General features: G+C 34.3%; 1 protein-coding gene and 1 non-coding gene across 4 annotated transcripts in view; one reads left to right on the forward strand and one right to left on the reverse strand.

Annotated features, from left to right (window-relative positions):
• DCC (DCC netrin 1 receptor) overlaps nt 1-22,214 on the reverse strand; it is a 1,178,115-nt gene that overhangs the window by 181,926 nt on the left and 973,975 nt on the right. For all 3 annotated transcript variants that reach the window (XM_047697659.1, XM_047697658.1, XM_047697660.1), the window contains 2 exons: nt 20,755-20,896; nt 9,419-9,529 (listed from right to left, as the gene is read on the reverse strand). In XM_047697659.1, the coding sequence (XP_047553615.1) occupies nt 9,419-9,529; nt 20,755-20,896 (253 nt within the window). The remainder of the gene's footprint in view (nt 1-9,418; nt 9,530-20,754; nt 20,897-22,214) is intronic.
• On the forward strand, nt 18,605-18,711 carry LOC125082746 (U6 spliceosomal RNA). The gene has a single exon (XR_007122072.1). It is a non-coding gene; the product is annotated as a U6 spliceosomal RNA (small nuclear RNA).

The following is a 22,214-nucleotide window of genomic DNA, read 5'->3' on the forward strand; positions in this document are numbered from 1 at the left end:
GTTAAGATTTGCTTAAATAGTATAAATTTATGTTATAAAAGCCATATATTTATAAGTAATAGATATTTCTTCAACAATTTACATTATTTTTTAATAAGTCAATCCTATTCTCATTATGTAGCAACTCTTTATCCCTAAAGAAGTTTCTGGCCTTAAGAAAATTACCAAAGAAAAACCTACACTTGTTTTTCATTAGGATGACTATTTTTCTCCATCTATTTTCAACTTTTTCATATCTTATTATTTTTAAATGTTGCCAATTATAAATACTATAGATCTGGATGTTTTCAAAATTCTATTTTGTAATCTATTCTTGAACTGGTGAATTTAATACACTTGCACTTATTATTACTACTACATTAAAACTTATTTATATAATTTTATTATGCACTTTTCATTTTCTGTTTGTTTGAAACAAATTATTTTTGTTTTTTTAATTTCATTTGTATAGGCTGAAGAGCCCATCCCCCTATTATTTTTTTCTCTTCTCTACCAGATAAGAAATAATATACTCTATATTCTTCTGATTGTAATATTTTCAATTTTGAGATCACATATATCTTGTAGTCTAAAGTTAATTATGTCTTTACTTTTCACAAGAACATCATAAAAACAATTTCAAAGCTGTTTAACCTCCACAATCTCCTTCTTTCTTACCACCTCATATTCATCAACTTTTTAAACTCTCCAAAACATAATTTTTGTTTTAGATAATGATAATTTGTTCAGATATACCCATATGTTATATTACTTTTTATCCACTTTCTCTAATAGTCACTATGGTTATTTTCTTTCTCTTTCTACCTTTTTTTTTTTTTAAATTTTTTTTATTTTTTTTTAAAGATTTATTTATTTATTTATTTATTTGACAGACAGAGATCACAAGTAGGCAGAGAGGCAGGCAGAGAGAGAGGAAGGGAAGCAGGCTCCCTGCTGAGCAGAGAGCCCGATGTGGGACTCAATCCCAGGACCCTGAGATCATGACCTGAGCCGAAGGCAGCGGCTTAACCCACTGAGCCACCCAGGCACCCTCTTTCTACCTTTTTTAAAAAGTACATTCTTTATAAAAAAGATGGTGGTGGCAAAGTCTATTTTCCTTTTTTTAAAGGGTTTTTATGTGTCTCCTTTCCTTGAATAATTATTTAGTTGGGTATACAATTCTTTAATAATAGTAATTTTTTTAATCAGCACTTTGAAGATATTTCATTGTTTTCTGCCTTAATTGTTGCTATTGGGGAGTCTTCATCAATCTAATTGTAGTCCCTAAATAAGTAATCTCTCCCTGTGGCATGTTAAGCTCTTCTTTTGTCTTTATCTTAGGTATTACGTAATGTATCAAAGGTAAAGCATTATTTCTGAATCTGATAATCCATGTATTTCATCAATTCTGGAAAACTCTCACTTATCTCTTTGAAAATTGTTTTTCCTTCATTGCTTATTTTCTTTTCAAATTGTGATTGAATCATACTAAGTTTTCTCAGTCCATGCTTTGATCTTTTAAGTTCCCTTTTATTTTTTCTGTGTGCGTTTTTATGCTGTTCCAAGCATTTAAAAGAATTCTTTCTCAGATCTGGTTTGATCTTTTGAATTTTTTTGGAAAACATATTGTTTGCATACTTTAAGTGTTACATATTTGAGATTTAAAGTTTCATAACTTGTATCTTTATTTGTAGTTTTCAATAAAATTATTTATCCATTTCATGCATGCATGTTTATATGTGTGTATGTATGTGTATGTACTGCATATGCATGTATGTGTTGATATATGTATATGCACGTGTCTACATGTGTACACAATATGTTATGTGTATGTGTGCACATATATGTGTGCATGTCTGTGTCTATGTATGTGTGCACATGTGTATGTATGCTTTGTGTATATGTTTATGAATTGTATATGTACATTTGTGTACATGTGTATACACTCATGCACATATGTATGTGAGCATGCATGTCTGTGTGTGTATGTATGCATGTGTATTTGTGTGTATTATCATTACACTAGAATCCTACCAACTTGTTAATTCTTTGACCAATTTCTATTTCTCTAATATTTGTCCTTTGTTTTGAAACTACATAGTTTTATTTTGTTTTTAGCTTAACTAAAAGTCTCTTTTACAAAGGAAAGTTAATTCAGTTTTTTCAATTTTAGAATTTCTCTTATCTAAAAGTGTTTTCCATTTTTCCTTTCTAATAACTTCATTTTCTATACTTGGCTATATAACACGATACTTATTTTCCAGTAATTTAGAAAATACATATTTTAAAATATTTTTTGAAAGCAATTTTTGGGTAGATATGCAATTTGCCATGGTGTTTGTCTCCCATCAAATCGTTAACAGTTCTGGTCCTTGGCTTATTTCTTTAGGTATCTATTACATAATACCATCATCATAAAACATATATCTGATTCCTGATAAAATGAAGCTTTCAGTAAATGTTCAGACTCTGTGAAATTCCAGATTTTTGAGACTCTCATTTCTATATAATATTATATTTCCCTTCCCTTGACCTACTTTCTATTCCAAGCTTAGTACTTATTGTTTTCATACCTTTTAACCTCAAAACCTTTGGCCAATATGAAACTAAAATAAAACACAAACTGACTGGTTCATATTATTTTATGCTAACTTTTACTTCAATGCAAGCACTTTTAATTTAATAACATCTGCAAAATCTCCTTTGCCATGTAAAATAACAGATGCACAGATTCCAGAGATTAGGAAGGGCATTTTGGGGAGGGAAGCTATGCTTCAGCCCTTTGTAACTCACACATAAATGTTTCACCAGACTTCCTTTCATCTTTCCTTCCATTTTCCTCTCCTTCTATCTTTCTTTTTCTCTTCTTCAATTTATTCAAATCAGCCCAAACTTGTTTTTCTCATTTCTCATTCTTCTGCCCAGGGATTTTCCACTTTTCCTGCTCTAGTTTTTGAATGAGGAGGGCAATTTTAATAGGTAGTGTTCCTTCTTTCAGGGTGGTCTCATTGATATGGGAAACAAAGGCAAAAAGAAAAATTATATTTCCTTAGTACCTACAGCCCACTGACGAGTCCTTATACAGGCAGAGTGACATTCTCCTAGGAACTCAGATGCCTCAATATTAATAATTTGTTAACGGCAAAAGTCATCTCAGCCTGACCCACAGGATCCTATAAGTCCATGTTAACATATAAAAATTCCTTTGGGAACTTCCTTTATCTCTACCCCCAAGATATATGTGGGCAATCACCCCTTAGCATATGACTCACTGATATATATCTGAAGGGTCTCATGACTGAGTTTTTACTAAACAGTAATAAATGACCCTTTTCTAACAATAGCTGCTCCCCTCAAGGTCTTGGAAACCTCGCTTCCAAAATTCATTAGAGACTTTCGCTATCTCTAACCCTCTCTCAACTTGAAAGTATATAATGAGGCACTCCTCATGATCCAAGTACAGCTCTTTCTGCCCATGGGTCCTGTCCCCGTGTTGTAATAAAACCACATTTTTGCATGGAAGATGTCCCAAGAATTCTTTCTTGGCTGTTGGCTCTGAACCCCAACATCTCACTTACATCATCATCATTTTAGATTTTATTATTATTCTGAAAATAAACGTTCACGTGTTCCTTCTCAGAGTCACGTTCTTGGCAATATCATATATCATGCAGGTTCTAAAACACAGGAATTTTTTCATGGTTGACTTCTCAAGTGAAGTGAATTTGCAGTAATCCCATTTTACCATTACTCAATCAGGCTAATAGGACTAATTATCTCTTTCCTGAGGGCAGGAAACTAGAGCCTGGTCATAGGGTCACAGTTTTTGCTATTATCACTTAGTTGCATTTTCAGGAGTCTCTCTGCATTGCTAATTTTTGCTGGCCAACCTCCTCCATTTTAGGATAGAAGTTTAATTTTAAATTACATCTCTAATGATGGCATATCACAATTTCTACCTGTTCACTTCAAAATTAGAGGGGAAAAAGCAATACAAACTGGTCCCAAAGCTCAACTTCCTGGAGGGTACCTTGCTGATCTTCATCACAAATTCTCTCATATCCTTATGCAAGACATTTACATAAGAACTTTGGGGAATTCTAATGATCTTGTTTTCTTAAGTCAAAATTTTGAGGCACAAAATAAATATTTTAAAACTTTCCAGCTGTTGGTAACAACAAGGAAACATGCTTTCAGGAAGCCTTGAACAAACAGTGAGGTTTGGCTCTGTAATTACTTTAACAAAACATCCTAATTAAAAGGGCAATCCATAAGGAATTGGAGTATTTCTCCAAGTCACAGCTGATCTTCACACTGCTTAAGCCAAGCAGAGAATGCACAGAAGGAGAGGGGATTGCTTTTAACTATCTATACGTCCTACTGCTTCTCCTTAGTGACTTGCAGGGCTCATTACCACTGTAATGAGTAGATCAGTCCCTTGGAGTTCATCAGGAGACTCAAAAGCAAGAGGGAAAAGTTATGCAACACAACGCACCTAGGGAGGACAAACACTGCAGTTCCCTCCCAGGAGAGGTTTCTTTGGCTACTGCAAAGAATGCCTCCCATTCCAGCTGGTTTTCAAAATGGCTGCTTCCCCCTTAGTTATAATTTCAGGCATATCAGAGCAATTCTATATGGAAATTTCTGACTTTAGGACTCAAAACTTTCCTACATTAGCCATGAAAGTTTTAGGAGAAGTCACTTATATCTTATGATTTAAACACTTACATCAGTAAATTAAAATGAGATGAATAAAGAAACCTCTCTTAAATTAAAAAAAAAATATATATATACTGATTATATATATATATATATACTTATATATGTATGTATTTATATGTGTATTTATATATGGAAATAGAACAAGCTGTCAGGCTGTGTATTCTTTGAAGCTACTCACAACCAATCCTAAGATTGTTCATTTGTCCAAACATCAATGCCTATCAAGGGTAACACTTTTTAATATTTGAATGATGCATTCAAAGTAAGAAAAACAAGAGGAAGGAAGAAAAAGTGAAATCGGTCTAGAGGAGTATCTCCATGAAAAGAGGTTATGGGTCAATAAATATGGGCCAAATATATGTGGACTTACTAATATCTTACAGCCAATAAGACACTATGTTTTTCTAAGTTAGTAAAACATTTCTCTCCCACATCATATAATTATATGCCCTAAAATGGCTGTTTCTATCATGGTTTTTTAAAAATATTTTTCTTATTTATTTTTTAGGAAGAGAGAGAGAGCATGAGAGGAGAGAGGTCAGTGGGAGAAGCAGACTCCCTGGCGAGCAGGGAGCCCGATGTGGGACTAGATCCTGTGACTCAAGGATCATGACCTGAGGCAAAGGCAGTCGCTTAACCAACTAGTTGAGCCACCCAGGTGCCCTCCATTATGTTTTAAGAGTGAACAATTTCAGGGCACGGGGGTAGAGCAGTCATTTAAGCAACTGACTCTTGGTTTTGTCTCAGGTCATGATCTCAGGCTCCTCAGATCAAGCCCTGAGGCAGGCTCTGTGCTCAGGACCAAGTCTTCTTGAGACTCTCTCCCTCTCCCTCTGCTCCTTGCGTTTGTGCTCTCTCTCCTCTCACATTCTTTCTCTCAAATAAGTAAATCTTTAAAAAAAAGAGTGAACAATTTCAAGTCAAGAAGCATCGACTGTACTAGTTTTCTTCTATTAATTTTTTATTTGCCTTTTTAGATTGCTAATGTATACATTATGGACAAGGACAAGAGCTGCATCAACAATTACAATCCAAATAAAGAAGTGAAAGAATGAGAAAAGAGGCATTATTTGAAATGTGTTGCAACGTGTTAATTGACTGGCTAATGAGTAACACTTGGATGGGTGAGGGCACATTTTAAATTAATTGTGGCAGAAATAATTTTCCTAATGGCATTCTTTCTGAAGAATATTTACTATGCTGTCCTACACATCCTTCCTTATAAATTTAGTCAACCTCTTTTTCCTGAAGTTTTTAGTTCAAGTACTATTTCTTTTCATGAAGTTTTTACAATCAGTACAGCATTATCTGTTTATCTCTCAAGAGAACTGTTCTTCTCTCTTTCATGTTTATACTCCCCATAACTGGGCACATGATGGGTTCTTAATTATATTTCATAATAACTGCATCAATACTGAAGAAAGAAAAAAGTAACCAAGAAGGTTGCATGCAGAAGAGGGACATTATTAAGGCAAGAGTATAGAAACTTTTAAGCAAATCCAATTAAGCAACATTTATTAAGATTTTATTCATGAACACAGCATAGAGATTCTTGATTAAAAATAGATGTATGGATTGGATTATATTAAGATTGCATAGATATGAGAAACATTCAGTTAAGTAGAATGTTTGGTGTCATCCCAGGGGCTGTGATTCTACATTTTGATTCCACTAGACTGTGAGTCATTTGGAGTGAGGAGAAAGAGCTCATAAGTTAAGTGGAGAACCCCATTCATCCTGGATATTTTATAGGACCTTCGACACCTCTGTTCCATTTATTTTCACTCCTTCCAGTAAGAGATATAGTCCCTTAGGTTTGGGTAAATGATATGACCTCATTTCTTAGAATCTTTTTCCTTGAATCACTGTCTTTTATTGTCACTGGGTCAATTCTAGAGGCTTTGTGGAGGCTTTGCTCAGATAATCTGTATTAGACACTGGACACGAAAAACCTGGTCATGAGTTTCAGATCCACAATTACTAGCTTAGTTACTTGATTAAATTAGTTAAATTTTCTTAGCTTATGTTGCTTTCCTTTAAAATTAAGTCTAATAATATATACCTCATAAAGGTAAATGAGAGGATAAATACAGTTTATAAACTTTAAGAGTTATTTCTTAAATAAATAGAAAAATAAGGTATTTGTGTAGCTTATCTTGTTTTTATTCTTGAATAAGACAGAGCATATCCTCATGACTTTAGACCCAAGCTGCCATGGTCTCTAATAACTTTCACCACCAACTGGGCTATAACTTCAGGATGTCTATTCTTGTTATTCTGCTTGGAGGGCTCTTGCCTGACCTATTCATGCAGCTGCCTCCCTCACTGCCTTCAGGTCCGTGCTGATATTTTACCCAATCAGAGAGATCTTCTCAACACCCTACGTAAAACAGTACTCCCTAATCTTTCTATTCCTTCTATGATGCTTTATTTTTCTTCATAGCATTCATCACTACCCATCTCTATCTCAATAACATTTATACTCCTTGAGAATAGGGATCTTATTTATTGCTTTACCCTTGGTTTCAAAAATAATGCCTGATATATATAGACCTTCAAAAAGAAATATATGTTAAATAAACAAATACATGAATGTTCCCTAATCTATTAGTGAAGGATATAAGCTTTATGAAGTGTGACTTTGTGTAGCTCTACAACTTTTCGATTTATAATACCCAAGACAAGTTAAATAACATCTGCTAAGTCCCAAGTTACTTTTCCATAAAACCTGACATTAGCTCTAAGCTTGTCCTAAGATGGCCCATGGTTGTCTAATCTAATACAATTGTTTATGCTTCAACCAGGGTAATCTCTTCAAAATGCAAATATATTAAGTCACTATTTAAAAAAAAATCCTTTAATGACTTGCTTAGGATAAACCACATTATTGCTTTAATGACATTCTTAGGATAAAGTCCAAAATCCTTAATTTGTTCTTGCAAGATTTAGAATCTGCTATATTACAAACCTCAACACATGTCATCTCTGTGTTTCAGTCCTGATGGTCTTTTTTTTTTCAGATCTTGAATACTGTCATGGTCTGTTTTAATTTCAAACCTGCGTTCACCTTGCCCTCCACATTTCCTCCCTCAGTCTGTCATTTATGCTTTTGCATAGCAAACTCCTGTTCACCCTTTCGGTCTTGGTTTAAAAGCAAACCTGTATGTCTATTTGCCTATCAATCTATCTATTCATTCTATGCTGACAGATCAGATACTACCAATATTCAACAAGGAAATGGCAATTTCCTAAGGCTTCACCTGGGATGTCTGTTTCTCTTTGCTATGTTCTAAGCTCCACAAGGAGATCATGCCTTTTATCCACTATTATATTCTCAGAGCTAAGCACAGTACCCAAAACTTCGTAAGTTTCCTATGAATATTCTTTAATGTGCCAGTAGCAATAACCGTTATTGTGAAAATGGCATTTTTTGCTTGTTTTCCTGCCACATTAATTGCTTTATAAAATGGAATCTATGAAAATCATGAGTGATGGTGAATTACTTAGAGAAACAAAAGATCAGGAAGGAGAAAAAGGAGAAGGAGGAGCTCAAAGAAGAAGGTAGGAAAAGCCAGAAGGAACACTGAAAGAACTGGGACAAGGATAAAAATGAGGGAAAGAGAGAGAGCAAAAGGGAGAGGAAGTGGAAGGGACATAGCATTTTCACGCTGCAGTAACTTGGATGCCTTGAGGTCTACCAGTGAAGGAATAAGAGGATTTCGTTATCAGTGATTTAGACAGTCATCTGGCACCAGATACATGTGTTTATTCTTTAAGCCACTTTTCCTTGGTCTCGGTTTTTCTTTTTTAATTTTAATTCTTAAAAAAAAATTTTATTTATTTATTTGTCAGAAATAGCACAAGCAGAGGAAGCAGCAGGCAGAGCAAGGAGCCTGACACAGGACTCTATCCCAGGGTCCTAAGCCAAAGGCAGATTCTTAACTAACTGAGCCAACCAGGCATCCCCGCTTAGTCCCAGTTTTAATCACTTAACTTGAAGTTTACTGATCATAACCAACTTCTTTTTTAAGTATCTCGTACTTATTTCTGCTTTATTACTTAGACTTTTTTCCTGTCTCTTCTATTACTCGTTTCTCTTGAATTTTATTTTCTTATTAGTTGTGATGTTTTTATTTCAAAAGCAATTTCTCATCTGCTAATTTTATTATTTTATTTAAATTATTGATATGTGACTTTTATACAAATCTCAATATCTCATCCACAAATGTCTTCAGGCAACAATCAATTAAGTAAATAAGGCAGATTATTCCTATGTAAAAAAAGATGAAGTGTCAAATATTAATGACCATATCACAAGCAAGCAAAAAAAATACATATTCTGTTTTGCAGAAGCATCATAAGGAACAAGAGAAGCTATGTAAAGTAATTATATTTCATGATTACTATCAGAAATTGTAGCAGTTCCTATGAAGAATATCTCAATGTTGGTTATTCAATAAAATTTAAAAGGATTATTTTAAATTATCTTGAAAAAATAACTTATGAAGACTATAATTAATGCATAATTTTATGTGGCATGCTTGAAAAATCTATTGAGGATTTTGTATTTTGTACTGTTTTGTTTTGCATGGAAAGATATAGGGGGAACAGATATCCCCAGTGTTGGAATTCATCAACTTCTATTAAGGGAATATTTGAAGCTGAAGGAACAAAGAACATAGAAATCAGAACCATAATGATTGGAGATAGATCTTACCATCTAGATCATTCTCAGGAGTCTCTGCTGTGTACCAGTTGGAAGGTGGTCCAGTGCCATTAACTGTCATGGCTGACACTTGGAAGCTGTACTGACTTCCTTTCTCCAGACCTATGAGAGAATTTTCCATAAAGAGGAAAAAAGTTACTGACTAACAAGTATTTCTAGCAGGATTTCAAAAGTTTTAGTAAAATTTTAACAACAGTAGACACACTTTACATGGTTTGTGATTGTTGTGGTAATTATTTTGGCCAAAAGGGCAGAAGTATTATGGCAAGAAATCAAATTATTTTTCATATATTCTCATTTTTTTTCTAGTTTATAAAACTGTATCCCTGAAAATAGCTTCTGGGCAGATGCAGAATATAAAATATGAACGATGAAGAAATAATAAAAAATAGCAAGGATCGTTTTTTCTCACAGTCTGCCTGTGAATTAAAAGCACTGTCTATAAATCAAGAGCAGTCATTCTAAAAATTTATGTCTCCATCATTTATTCAAGGTCAGTGATTATGTTTTCTTTGGGCCAAGAAAAAAGAATCCAAAGCCACTGCACTTAAATAGAAAATATTAGGTGTTTTGTGTTTCAAAACCATCGCAAAACATACTTGTTTTGAATCACCTTTCATACTAGAAGTATGAAAAAAGTCTGTCTCCATGACCATTTGGACATAAACTATTGTACATAGTGATGGCATCAGGCCTTAGTTTAGACTGTACAGAGAACACAGGTTGATGAGAAATGGCCCATGTATCACTAGTGTGATATGTGTAAATTTTTACCTAAATAATATTCCTTTTAGCTAATGAGCTAGCAGCTCATTACCATGACATATTATTGTAAAACAAATGACACTTGTTAAAAAACTGTGTGACTTTTTTGAGACACTTAGGGTTTGGCTTAAAGAGACAAATCCTTAAACCTCAAGGAGTTGAATATCCCTAATAAAGTTAAAAATATAATCACTCTTTATTTTTTCTGTTAATCTAAAGTGACATAAATATTTAGTAATGAGAAAAATTCATAAAGAAAATGAAATATTGGAGAAATGATGCTTATCATGTACAATGTTACATATTTGTAGATTTTTTTTGCTGAAGCCAATGAGTAATCTTGGTCCTAAGGGGAATTTTAACTTATTAATTGGAGATAATGCTTCAAATGATGGTTAGAATGGACTTGTTAATATCCAGGGCAGTTACCTTCAATAAATTTTACTATTAGAGAAGACAATTTGATAAATACACCCATACAAAAGTATCTATAACACAAAGTGCTATCTTCTCAAGAGACTTCTAATTTTGTAAGATAGGCTAAGCTCCATGAAGAAATAGACTGAGAATGGTTAATATTGCTGTTGTTTTTGTTAATGCTGGTGTTTTATTTGTATATCCACAGATCCCACTACACTCCCTGACACATGGAAGGCACACACAAAAAGCAGCTGTTGAAAGATCCACTAAAGCATTGCTTAACACACATGAAAATATGAGGTTAAAATACAATAACCAAAATCATCAGGTAGGCTGTGCTCACTTTGATTTGTCCCTTAGTTCACATGACATTGATCTGGATTTGTTAACATTTTGTACCCTTTCCTAGGCCCCATAGTTGGTTACTGAGGCAGAGGGATTATAGAGTTCTTCCAGATTATTAAAAAGAATAGGGAGAGAATTCTGAGAAGAAATGCTTACCTAATCATTGTAATTCATAACTTTCATAGTGTTCTTATCTGACATAGTTTTAGACCATCAAGAATATTCTTTTGTATTAAGTAGAAATTTAACTTTATTTTTCTTTGAAATGGATGGTCAATAGTGCTAATACCATCTCCAATAATGAATAGAAACACCATCTGTGTTGGTCAGTTTTATGTGTCAACTTGGCTAGACTCAAGTGCCCACTTTTCAGTCAAACTTTAATCTAGGTGTTGCTGTGAAGGTATTTTAGAGATGTGTCTAAAGTCCATATTCAGTTGATTTTAAGTAAGGAATATTATCCTAGTGCAGGGGAGGGAGGCAGATTCAACCTGGTGAAAGGTCCTAAGAGCAGAAGTAAGGCTTCCCTGAAGAAGAAATTTCACCTACAGACAGCAACTTCAGCTCTAGAGTTTCGGCCTGCCCTTCCTAAGCCTGCCCTATAGATTTTGGAATCACCTAGCCAGCCATCACAATCAATTAAGCCAATTTCTTGTAATAAATGTCTTAGTACACATCACCACAGGTTTTGTGCCTCTTGCTGAACCCTGACTGACATACCATCTTATCACACACAATATTTGACATAAAATGGAAATCTTTAAATGCCCTATATTCCGTTCCATTCATTTGGATGGAACTTAAATCAAGTAAGTTTATGTGTGCAGAATCTATCAATTTTTAGTAGGGATGTATTAAAACATCTCACTAGAAAGTAGATAGGAGTAGAAAAATAGTTCACTAGGAAGGAAAAAGATCTCTCCTTCAAATTTTGCCAAATTTTCATTTATATATATTATGCTGAGGATATGCCAGTATCACTAATTCAGTTTTGAATAAAACAAAAAGCTACTAACAGTTTGGAGTGAAATTATGAGGAAATTTAGGGACTATCCGTCAAGTATTTCCCCAGTGAAGCCTTGCTTGACCAGCCTGACCTATTGATCAGAACATCCCTTCCAACCAGGGAAGAGGGGTTGTTGATATCATCCTCTCTGACATCTGTAGTGAGGGTTTAACATGCTGTATATATTAATGAGTAGGTCACTCGGAAATCCTGACAAATTTCCTTGAACTATTGTATTTTAGCTTAAAATTTTTTATTTTGCATTTTATTCTAGAATACACCCGTGTAATCTCTCTCACCAAAACACACCTAGAAATTCTAGATTAAGTATAAAAAAGTCTAAATATATACATAAAATCCCAATATCAAAAGAGGTCTTAAATAATATTTATTCAGATGGCCTATCGAGCACTATTTAGATGTATGTCTAACAATGTGATCTTGTAAACAAGAATGCCTTTGGAATGAGAAATTCACCAAGTGAAGGCACTTACTTACTCAACCCTTTAACTTACTAGACAAGTTCTTCCTTAGATTGCACTGAATATGCTTTACTGTAGTATGTTTTCAGATAAGCTTAGTTTTATACAGCAGGGATAAAAGAAAACTAAATTACTCTCTTAAAATATCTTTACCCAAGTCTTCTGAATCTACATTTTGTCTTCTGAAACCTGTACCAACAGGATTAAACCTATGACATTCTTCTATATCTAGATAAGTGTAAGATGCAGTGATAGGCAGAACCAGACATTTTGGCTTTTCAGAGAGGCATTCTGGATATTACCTTCAGAATTCTAGGTTGTAAATATTCTTGCTTCTTTGCTGTGAGGGGTACTTGCCTGGGCAAGTTTTAGGTGTACTGAAAACTCTCTTAATCTCAATTCCCCATATAAAGTAATTAAGCGATTATTGTTTTTCCATCTTATAAAGTCCTTTTGAGAATCAAATGACAAACTGCTTTTCTAAAATAGTTTATATAACTAAACATTTAATGGATATAAAGATAACATTGGCAAATTACTTTCTGACTTGATTTTCACATACTCTATGATTTTGCCACAGAATGCATTATTACTTCCAGTCTAGGGATAAAGATAATAAGGTTCAGATAAATTAAGCAAGGTTACTATGTGGAGCTTTAATCACAATCTGGATGCTCTTGGGTGAAAACCCTTGGTTCTGCCCTATCTCCTGTTGGGGCCCCAGAAACATTCTCCTCAGAGACCTACCTGGCCCAGGCTGGGGCTTAAGAGGGACGTCAGTAACAAACATAAAGCCCTATGTAAATATGCAAGGAATTTTTGTCTAAAATGATTATATCCAGAATTGAAAAATAAACAGGCAGGGAGGAAAGAATCCATGATTCTATAATTTTAAAAATGGATCAACCTGAGTTCAATAAAACTTCAAATTCAGTGTAGAATTAAGCTTTTCTCTCACTTAGAAAAAAATATTACCATTGGAAAGAGGAGGTGTCTTCAAAAGTTAAAACAACGATGACCATGAATTAGCAAGTTTTTGAGACACAAACCTGGATAGCTGATATCTAAAGATCTTTCAGAACAGTATCTATCTATCATCTATCTATCTATCTATCTATCCATCTATCCATCTAGCTATTCATTCATTCACTGAAGGTGGGGTAAAGGGAAACCTGTTTGGAATCAAAAGCTTTTTTGTGTGTGTATTTCTAAAAGTCATTTCCCGGGATGTGTTTCCTGTGTGGGGCAAGTAGAAAATTTAAATAGCGTTTTTTAAAGAAATAGGTAGGAAAGCTTTGATTTAATTTCTTCTAGAGTTATGCAGCTCCTTTAGCTGTGAAGCTAATAGTCAATTTTTATTATCCAACAGATACCTTTTTCCAATTGTGCATTATTCCACTTTATTTATTACACTTTGTGTATCCCTTTATACACACAAAATCACACATTCATTGTCTGTGGTTGGCAACACATTACCTACAGTTTAAGAGCTAGGAGTATAGGTTTTCAATTCAGGCAATATTAGTTTTACTCCACCGCTCATGAGGTATGTGAACTTGAAAAGCTTGCTTACCTTCCCTCTTTGCCTAAGTGTCCTCATTAATAAAATGGGAATATATACATAAAAATTGTTACAAAGACTAAATTTGAAAAAATATATATAACGTGTTTTTCCACCGCTTTGCCAAGGAATATTAATACCAAAAAACGGACATATTTGCTGTATACATTTTGATGAGTTTGGACATATGCAAACATCCATGAGACCATTACTAGAACCATGGTAATAAACATACCCACCACTTCCAAAAGATTATTCGTGTCCTTTTTCTTTCTTTCTTTCTTTTTTTTTTTTTGTAATGGTAGAAACACTTAGATCTACTTTCGTAACAATTTTTAAGTGCACAATACAGTATTGTTTTATAGCAAATCTCTAGAATTTATTCATGTTGTATAACTGTCACTTTATAACCATTGAACAACTCCATTTTACCCTCCCCTTCTCCATTGGCAACCACCATTCTATTCTCTGCTTTCATGAGTTTGACTATTTTAAATGGCTCATATAAAAGGAATCATGCAGTATTTGTCCTTCTGTGACTGACTTATTTCACTTAGCATGTCTTCCAGGTCCATCTATGTTGTTGCAAATGGCAGGCTTTCCTTATTTTATTTAAGACTGAATAATATTCCATTGTGTATCTATTTTTACCACATTTTCTTTATCCATTTGTCTGTCAGTGGACATTTGAATTGTCTATCTTGGCTGTTGTGAATAGTGCTACAACGAACATGTGAATGTAGATAACTCTTCTACATCCTGATTTTAATTCTTTTGGATATGTTCCCAGATGCCAGATAGGAGGATCATATGGCAGTTCTATTTTTAATTTTTTGAAGAAACTCCATACTGTTTTCAGCATAGTGACTGTTGTCAAAGTTCATGTTGGTATTATTATTGTTGTAAATGTTAAAGTTAGTTTTTTTTTTTTAAAGATTTTATTTATTTATTTGACAGAGAGAAATCACAAGTAGGCAGAGAGGCAGGCAGAGAGAGAGAGGAGGAAGCAGGCTCCCTGCTGAGCAGAAAGCCCGACGTGGGGCTCGAACCCAGGACCTGGGATCATGACCTGAGCCGAAGGCAGCGGCTTAACCCACTGAGCCACCCAGGCGCCCCTGTTAAAGTTAGTTTTAATACCAATTATCATTTACAGATTCATATGATAGAGTCATTCATAATACAGTGAGTTAAAGATGACAATATTTTGTAGTACAAGGAGTACATAACTAGAACCTGAAATGCCTACAGTCTGGTTGGTAGATCTTAACAACGTCACTCTTCAGATCTGTTACCTCTTCTGCAAAACAAGAGCCATGCATGAGATGAATGGTGTGTTTCCCACTCTGTTTTTCAGGGACTCTAGGTCAATCTCAATATGCGTGTGTGTATGTGAGGGTGGGCGTGTATGTGTATGTTTGTGCCTGTGTGGTTGCATGCTTGTGCCTGAGTGTTTCCTAGAGGCTTCTAAGTATAATTTGGTGTAAGTAGCAATGCTTTTCTTAGCTGTAAAAAAATGTATTGTTGAAAGCAGATTGTCTTCTGCCTGTTTCTATCCCCAATACTAAGTGCCTTCAAGCTCTGTATTTCTGTTCTCTTTCTAATTTTATACGACTTATGATTAGAGATGGTGCATTATTCAAAGAATTTAATGTCAACCTTGTTGTGAAAGACTATGCTATTGTCTCATTTTTCAGTCCATAAAATACCAATGCATGTTTATCATTATGTTTATTGTATATTGGCCATGAAACACAAGAAAACTCTTATATTCAATTCCAAATAACCTTCTCTGAAGAGCACTCAAAAATTAAAAACAATACTTTAAAATTTAGTTGACATGGGATCTCACAATGAAATTGATAACAGTGATTTAAAATCCTTGTTATAACTGAATTACTTTGTTATTGCAGATGCCTCATTATCCTAGTAAAAAACACACATAACAAAAAACACCTGTCTAACAGAAAGAGGACTGTAAAAAAAAAATGTTTGAGTCTCTAGACCTGAATATTTATACCACCCAAATAAAGCATTCTGACATTTCCAATTTTCTAACAGACAAATCAATATATCCACATATCTTAAAGGTATTGGAAACATGGGGTCAAATCTTGTACATTCTAAAGTACTGCAGATTCATACAAAAAATCTATTACTTCTGCAAACTAGAAATTGCATAAATTAGTAAACATATCCTGGGGACAACTCAAAACCACAACCAATCTACCAGTGTGTAGTACTTTCTGGCTCCTTGATGCTTTGTCGTACTGAAGACATTTTCACATCTAGAAAAGGAACAGGCATTGCCAAAGTTGGGTCACACTTCAGGGGAGAGCAAGGCAGAGGTCTGCGAAACTTGTTTTTAATGTTTTAAGGATACGAGGCTATTCTATGAAGACTTTTATTTCTTCATTTCAAATGAAAAATAGAGTTTGTGTGACTATGTTTTATAATAAATATCACATAACCTTACAAATGTAACTGCCCAGATTGTTTATCTTCCCAAATTCACTTTATAATTATTGAAATGAAGAAGGAACAGGATGAATGAAGAATTCACATTTGGAGTTCAGATTCATACAAATATATACAGATGGCACTGGGCATTTGTGAGCTATTCCAATAGCAAGCTAATTAATCCATCCTATTTCTTTGCTTTTGACCAGAATGGTATTAAACCAGAGGGGTAATGAGTTATATCACATGTTAATTAAAAACTCTAATTGTCCCATATATTTTAGAAGAATGAAATACAGGACTGAATTATTTATTTTTGAATAAAGTTTATTAGAGAATATAATTGTCCTCAAGATTGTCCTCAAGAAGAAAAATAAAAGGAGTCTGTACGAGTTGAGGCGTGCTCACCTCAAAACTCATGTATGCTTGGAACTTCAGAATGTGTCCTTACTTGGAAATAGGATCTTTATAAATATAATTAGTCAAGGATCTTGAGATGAAACCATCCTGGATTTATAGTGGGGGTCTATCCAATGACTGGTGTCCTTATGCAGAGACAGGTGAGGCATATCTATAAGCCAAAGAATGACAAAAATTGCCAGCAACCAGCAGAGGTTAGGAGAGAAACATGGATGAGTTTTTCTTCAGAAACTCCAGAAGGAACCATCCTTGATGACGCCTTTATTACAAACATTTTGCCCTTTTCGTTTTTTTAATGATTTCACTTTCTGTAGAGTAAAGATCCTAAAAGTTTGTATATTTAGGGAGTCAGAATCTTTGATAATACTGAGTTGAATGGGGATGCCTGGGTGGCTCAGTTAAGCCGCTGCCTTCGTCTTGGCTCATGATCCCGGGGTCCTGGGATTGAGTTCCACATCGGGCTCCCTGTCCAGCAGGGAGCCTGCTTCTCTCTCTGCCTCTGCCTGCCACTCTGTCTGCTTGAGCTCTCCTTATGACAATAAATAAAATCTTTTTAAAAAATACTGAGTTGAATGTATTAAATTTCATTTGCCACAAATATCATAATTACTAAACATTTCATGCCAGCAGTTTCTCTAGGCTGTGGGGCTACTATTCTTTATTTTCTGGACCACTTGTCATTTAGCTGTTTAGTGGACATGGAATTGGCTTCAGTGGTAGGAATTTTCAATTTTGGTATGATATGACATGACATATGATATGACATGATATGACATAATATGACACTAGAGTCTTGAATTTTTTCATTTTATATATACAATTTTAAAAATACATATTTTATTGTTATATAAATAACAATCACTATCAATATTTTGGTATATATGTTACTCTAAATACTTTTCTACCAATTCATTTTTTATTTATAAATATGGGCTCATACATTAATGTTGATTTAGAGTTTAGTTATTCACGTAACAGTATGTTTTAAATATTTAACATGTTATTTAATAGTTTTACATTATATCATTTGTAATAGATCTACCGTATTCCATGATATTATTTTGATGCTATATTTTAGGAAACTGCCTATATTTGGATACTTGAAGTCTTTTTTTCTTATAATTGGGTATTAAAGTAATAGTACAATGAACTTATTTATAGTTAAAAACTTCACAGAAAATATGGCTCAGAATTAGAATAAATTCTTAGTAGAAAACTTAGATCATATATCTATGAAGATCTCTGTCTCTTTCTCTCTCCCATTCTCTCTCACACACACACACATATTTATACCTGTGTATAATACATATCTCCACATTGCTTTCCAGAGAGATTCCAGAATCTTCTGGCCCACAGAAGTATATGAGTATTCATTATTTCTCTCAGAAATAATGAAGAACAAGGCATCATCATTCCAGAACAAGGTATCATCATTCCTTTATATCTTTATTACTTTAATCAAAGGAAAATGCTAACTCATTTTTGTTTCAATTTGCATTTCTCTACTGAGTTTGAACATTTTATCATGCATATTGGCTTTTTATAGTTCTATAAATTGAGTATCCAATCCTTAGTTTTTCAATCAGAACATTCATCCTTTAAGTAATTATTCTATAATATTTCAAAAAATATTTTTCACCTTTTCCTTTTAGAAGAAAAATTAAAAAAAAAAAAAGGTTTCAGGACTTCAAATGTCAAAATCTACTAAAAACTAAGGCATGGTGCTTGCTCCAGTAGCACATACACTAAAACCGGAGTGATACAGAGAATATTAGCACAGCCTCTGTATGAGGATGACTTGCAAATTCTGGATGCATTCCACATTTTGTATGATACAGATCAACATTTTTAGAAAGTAGATCCTAGGAGTCCTCATCACAAGGAAATTTTTTTCTTTTTCTTTTTGTTGTACCTATCTGAGATAATGATTGCTAACTAAACTGACAGTGGCAATCATTTCACAATAAACAAAAGTCAAACCATTGCATTGTATACCTTAAACTTATACAGAGACGTATGATAATTATACCACAATAAAATTGGGGTGCTTGGATACAATTATCTTTAGAGGCTCTTCTTCTAGTCTAGTATTATATCTTGGGAATTATACTTAAAACTTTCAGCAAGATTTTTTCAATCTTGGCGATTTCTTTCAAAATAAATGACATGTCATACTAAGTATCCCACTGAGCACATATGCCTCACCTCAACTTCGGTTATTGTTACCTTCTTCCTGTAATTTCATCAGGAAAAAAGACTTAGGGTCTTGGCTTTTCTTAAGCTTTTTAAATGATGTGGTAGAGTGTCGTAACTTCTGCTTACAAACAATAATACCTGCTTAAGAGATTTTGTCCAGATATAAAACAAGTAAAGTGATTTTTGACAATCTACCTTGGAAGAATTCTCACCATTATGCTAAAATTTTATAGTCACGAAAGGGAAAGAAAACTGACGGGAAAAAGCAGGTTTTGATCAAGTCTCAGCTTGTGGGCTGAACAAGCAGCTTAAAATGTATGGGGCGTGTGCGTGTGCGTGTGTGTGTGTGTGTGTACACACTATGATTTCAAATAAAAATTTACTGAGTACTTGAAATAGAGAAAGGAGTAAATAACGGGTTATTTTCACCTTTTCTCATTTGCAATGATAGTTTACTTTATCTATTAGCTGTAAGTTATGAATTCCAGTTTGTGTATTTTCCTGGACCCAGTTTATGTGCCATTCCAGATTTCCTCAACTTCACCCACCAGTTCCTATCACAAGCCACTGCTATACGCTTTGCTTCCCAAGTCCCTGGCAATAGCTCATGCTCTTCTTAGAGCTATAAGGCCGTGTTGAGTACCGTTGCTACCTTAAACCAAGCAACCACCATATAAAGTACTCACTGACAAGGAGAGAACTCCATGTTTGCATACTCACCAGATGCTCTGACTTCTCAGGTGCTGTTTGGAGATACAGAATAGATAATAGCCTATTGGTGGACTTTGACCAATGACGGGCTTCCTCTCCAGCCACTGACTGTGATACATAGTGCTTCTTGTGGCCTCCGAGGAGACACCCCCGGAGGCCAAGTGAAGTCTGTTTACTCTAAACTTGTGGCCAGCTCAATGATATGTCACCATCATTGATTTCTCATAGCCCCTTCTCAGTTTCTTTCTTCCCTCACTGGTGCTTTCCTGGGCTTTCACCCCCCCAAGAAGCATACCTCAGTCTCTGTTTTCTGGGAACCTGGCCTGACATGAATTAAAGGTTTTAATAGTTAAAATTAAATAAGCACATGATTATTAATTTTATAAAATAAAATGCATGTTCTTTAACTACAGCACAGAAACTGGGTCCGGTTTTCATAAAGAAGTTTTACTTACTATGAGTTACACCAATATTGCTACAAAAGTGAATTAACTTTTAAGTTTATGGAAAGTAGAACAGTCTTTATTTCCCAGACTACACTTCTCCACATTTTCCAACTCCATCCTCAATGCTGGAGATTAGGGGAAGAGGGATCAAAGTAACTTAAACTTGGGACCATTTGATTAGATGGTTTTTTAAGGTTATTAGTTAAAAAGTTAAAAGTTATTTGACAAGAGACGCTGTTGTTGAATCAGCAATGCTGAGAAGCATTGCTGGATAAATGTGGATAAAAAAAATTGATACATTTATTAAGATCATGATCCAGAGGCAAAATATGTACGGAAAGCATTACAGAGAATAATAAGTTAAGAATATAAAGCTTATTTTTGTTCAGACCCATAAATGTCACCTGTCAGGAAAAACAACAACAACAAAGAATGTTCCCTTGAAGTGAGAGTATATTTTATTTCTAAAGCATTTAGTTCATCAAAACCTTGCAACATTACACCATGAGAACGCTGACCTGTGAAAAGGTACCAGAGGTTGTTGGGCTCCAATGTTTCCATCTCACCCCTGCGGGTCGTCTTTCTGTGTCGAATTTTATAGCCAGTAATAAATCCATTTTGTGTGCCTGATGGAGGAGGCAGCCAGCTTACTTTGATACTCTGCAAAATAATAGATGTAAATTAAAACATTGGAGAGAGTAAGGACGACAGGATGGGGTCAAAGAAATGACCCAAACCTAAGTGTGAATAAAGTAGAGAGGCAAGAAGAGCTAGGGATTACCCCACAGAACCAAATTAAAGCCATTCTCACTATCTGACAGCATTCCTCTTCATATGATTTTGACAAAAATATATAATTCGACTGATTACATGCATTATCGCCTCTTCTTTGTAAATGCCACTAAAATGACAGTAAAATATTCTAAAGGGTATAAACCTATAAGGAAATAGAGAATAGGAGTCTAATGGATAAGAGATGTTAACAAATATTTAAGAGGTGCAAACTGAGAGAAGAGTGGTGGCTGAGTCAAAGGAGAAAGATGAAACCTAAATTACCCCTTAGGAGATATTAATGAAAAATAAGGTGATTTACATGACAAAGTTCAGGGAGGACTAGAAATTGTTGCTTCCTAAGTACCTCGAAAGACAAGACTGAAGCATGGTGTTGAAATAAAAGATGGATTGAGAATCCTACTCACACTCAGTAAAATCAATCTACTAACCCTCAGTGATCTGGGCGTAGCTGGCAGTTTTATTCTCTAGGGATATTGAAACAGAATCCACAGATTCAGAAATAGGAGGCAGACAGGAGAGAAGAGATGAGGGCAAGGGACTTATTTTTGACTTATTAAGTCAAAGACACCCAAGTCTTCTTTCTTCCTCTGAAGTCAGAGCAGTGAAAAGCAGGTGTATGTTCCCCAGGCAGAATATCAGGTAATAACTCTCTACAGAGAATTTTAAATTAGGTTCTAGAGAAAACAACAGCCAGATTTCTGATTAATCCCTTAATAATGAGGTTCCCACTTAATAACCCAACTCGTGCACTAGAATTTGCACATTGTAATCAATTTTTAGTACCTATTTCATTTTAATGTAAACCAAAAATTTAAGACTATCAGACATTTAGAAAAAAAACTTTACTATAGAAAAGGAAAAAAATACGTAAGGACATAATAGTCCTTGAAGGAAACAGCACTGGTGCTTAGAGCAGAGAAGGGATCCAAAAACCTATCATTAATACCCAGATAATCTAAGGGAAGACAGTGCATCTGTGAAAGGAATAAAAATACAGAAAATATAAAAGATTATTTTAAAATATTATGATATTTGTAATTTGGTTGCATCAGTTAAATATTCAACAAATAAACTGGAAGATAAATTAAAAGAAATTTCCTAAAATTTAGTGGGTAAAAAAAAAATGAACATAGAAATTTGGAGAGAAAAGAAATTAGAGGTTTAGTCCATAATTTCCAACATC

The sequence above is a fragment of the Lutra lutra genome, chromosome 12 (genome assembly GCF_902655055.1).
Source record: "Lutra lutra chromosome 12, mLutLut1.2, whole genome shotgun sequence".
Taxonomy (NCBI): Eukaryota; Metazoa; Chordata; class Mammalia; order Carnivora; family Mustelidae; genus Lutra; species Lutra lutra.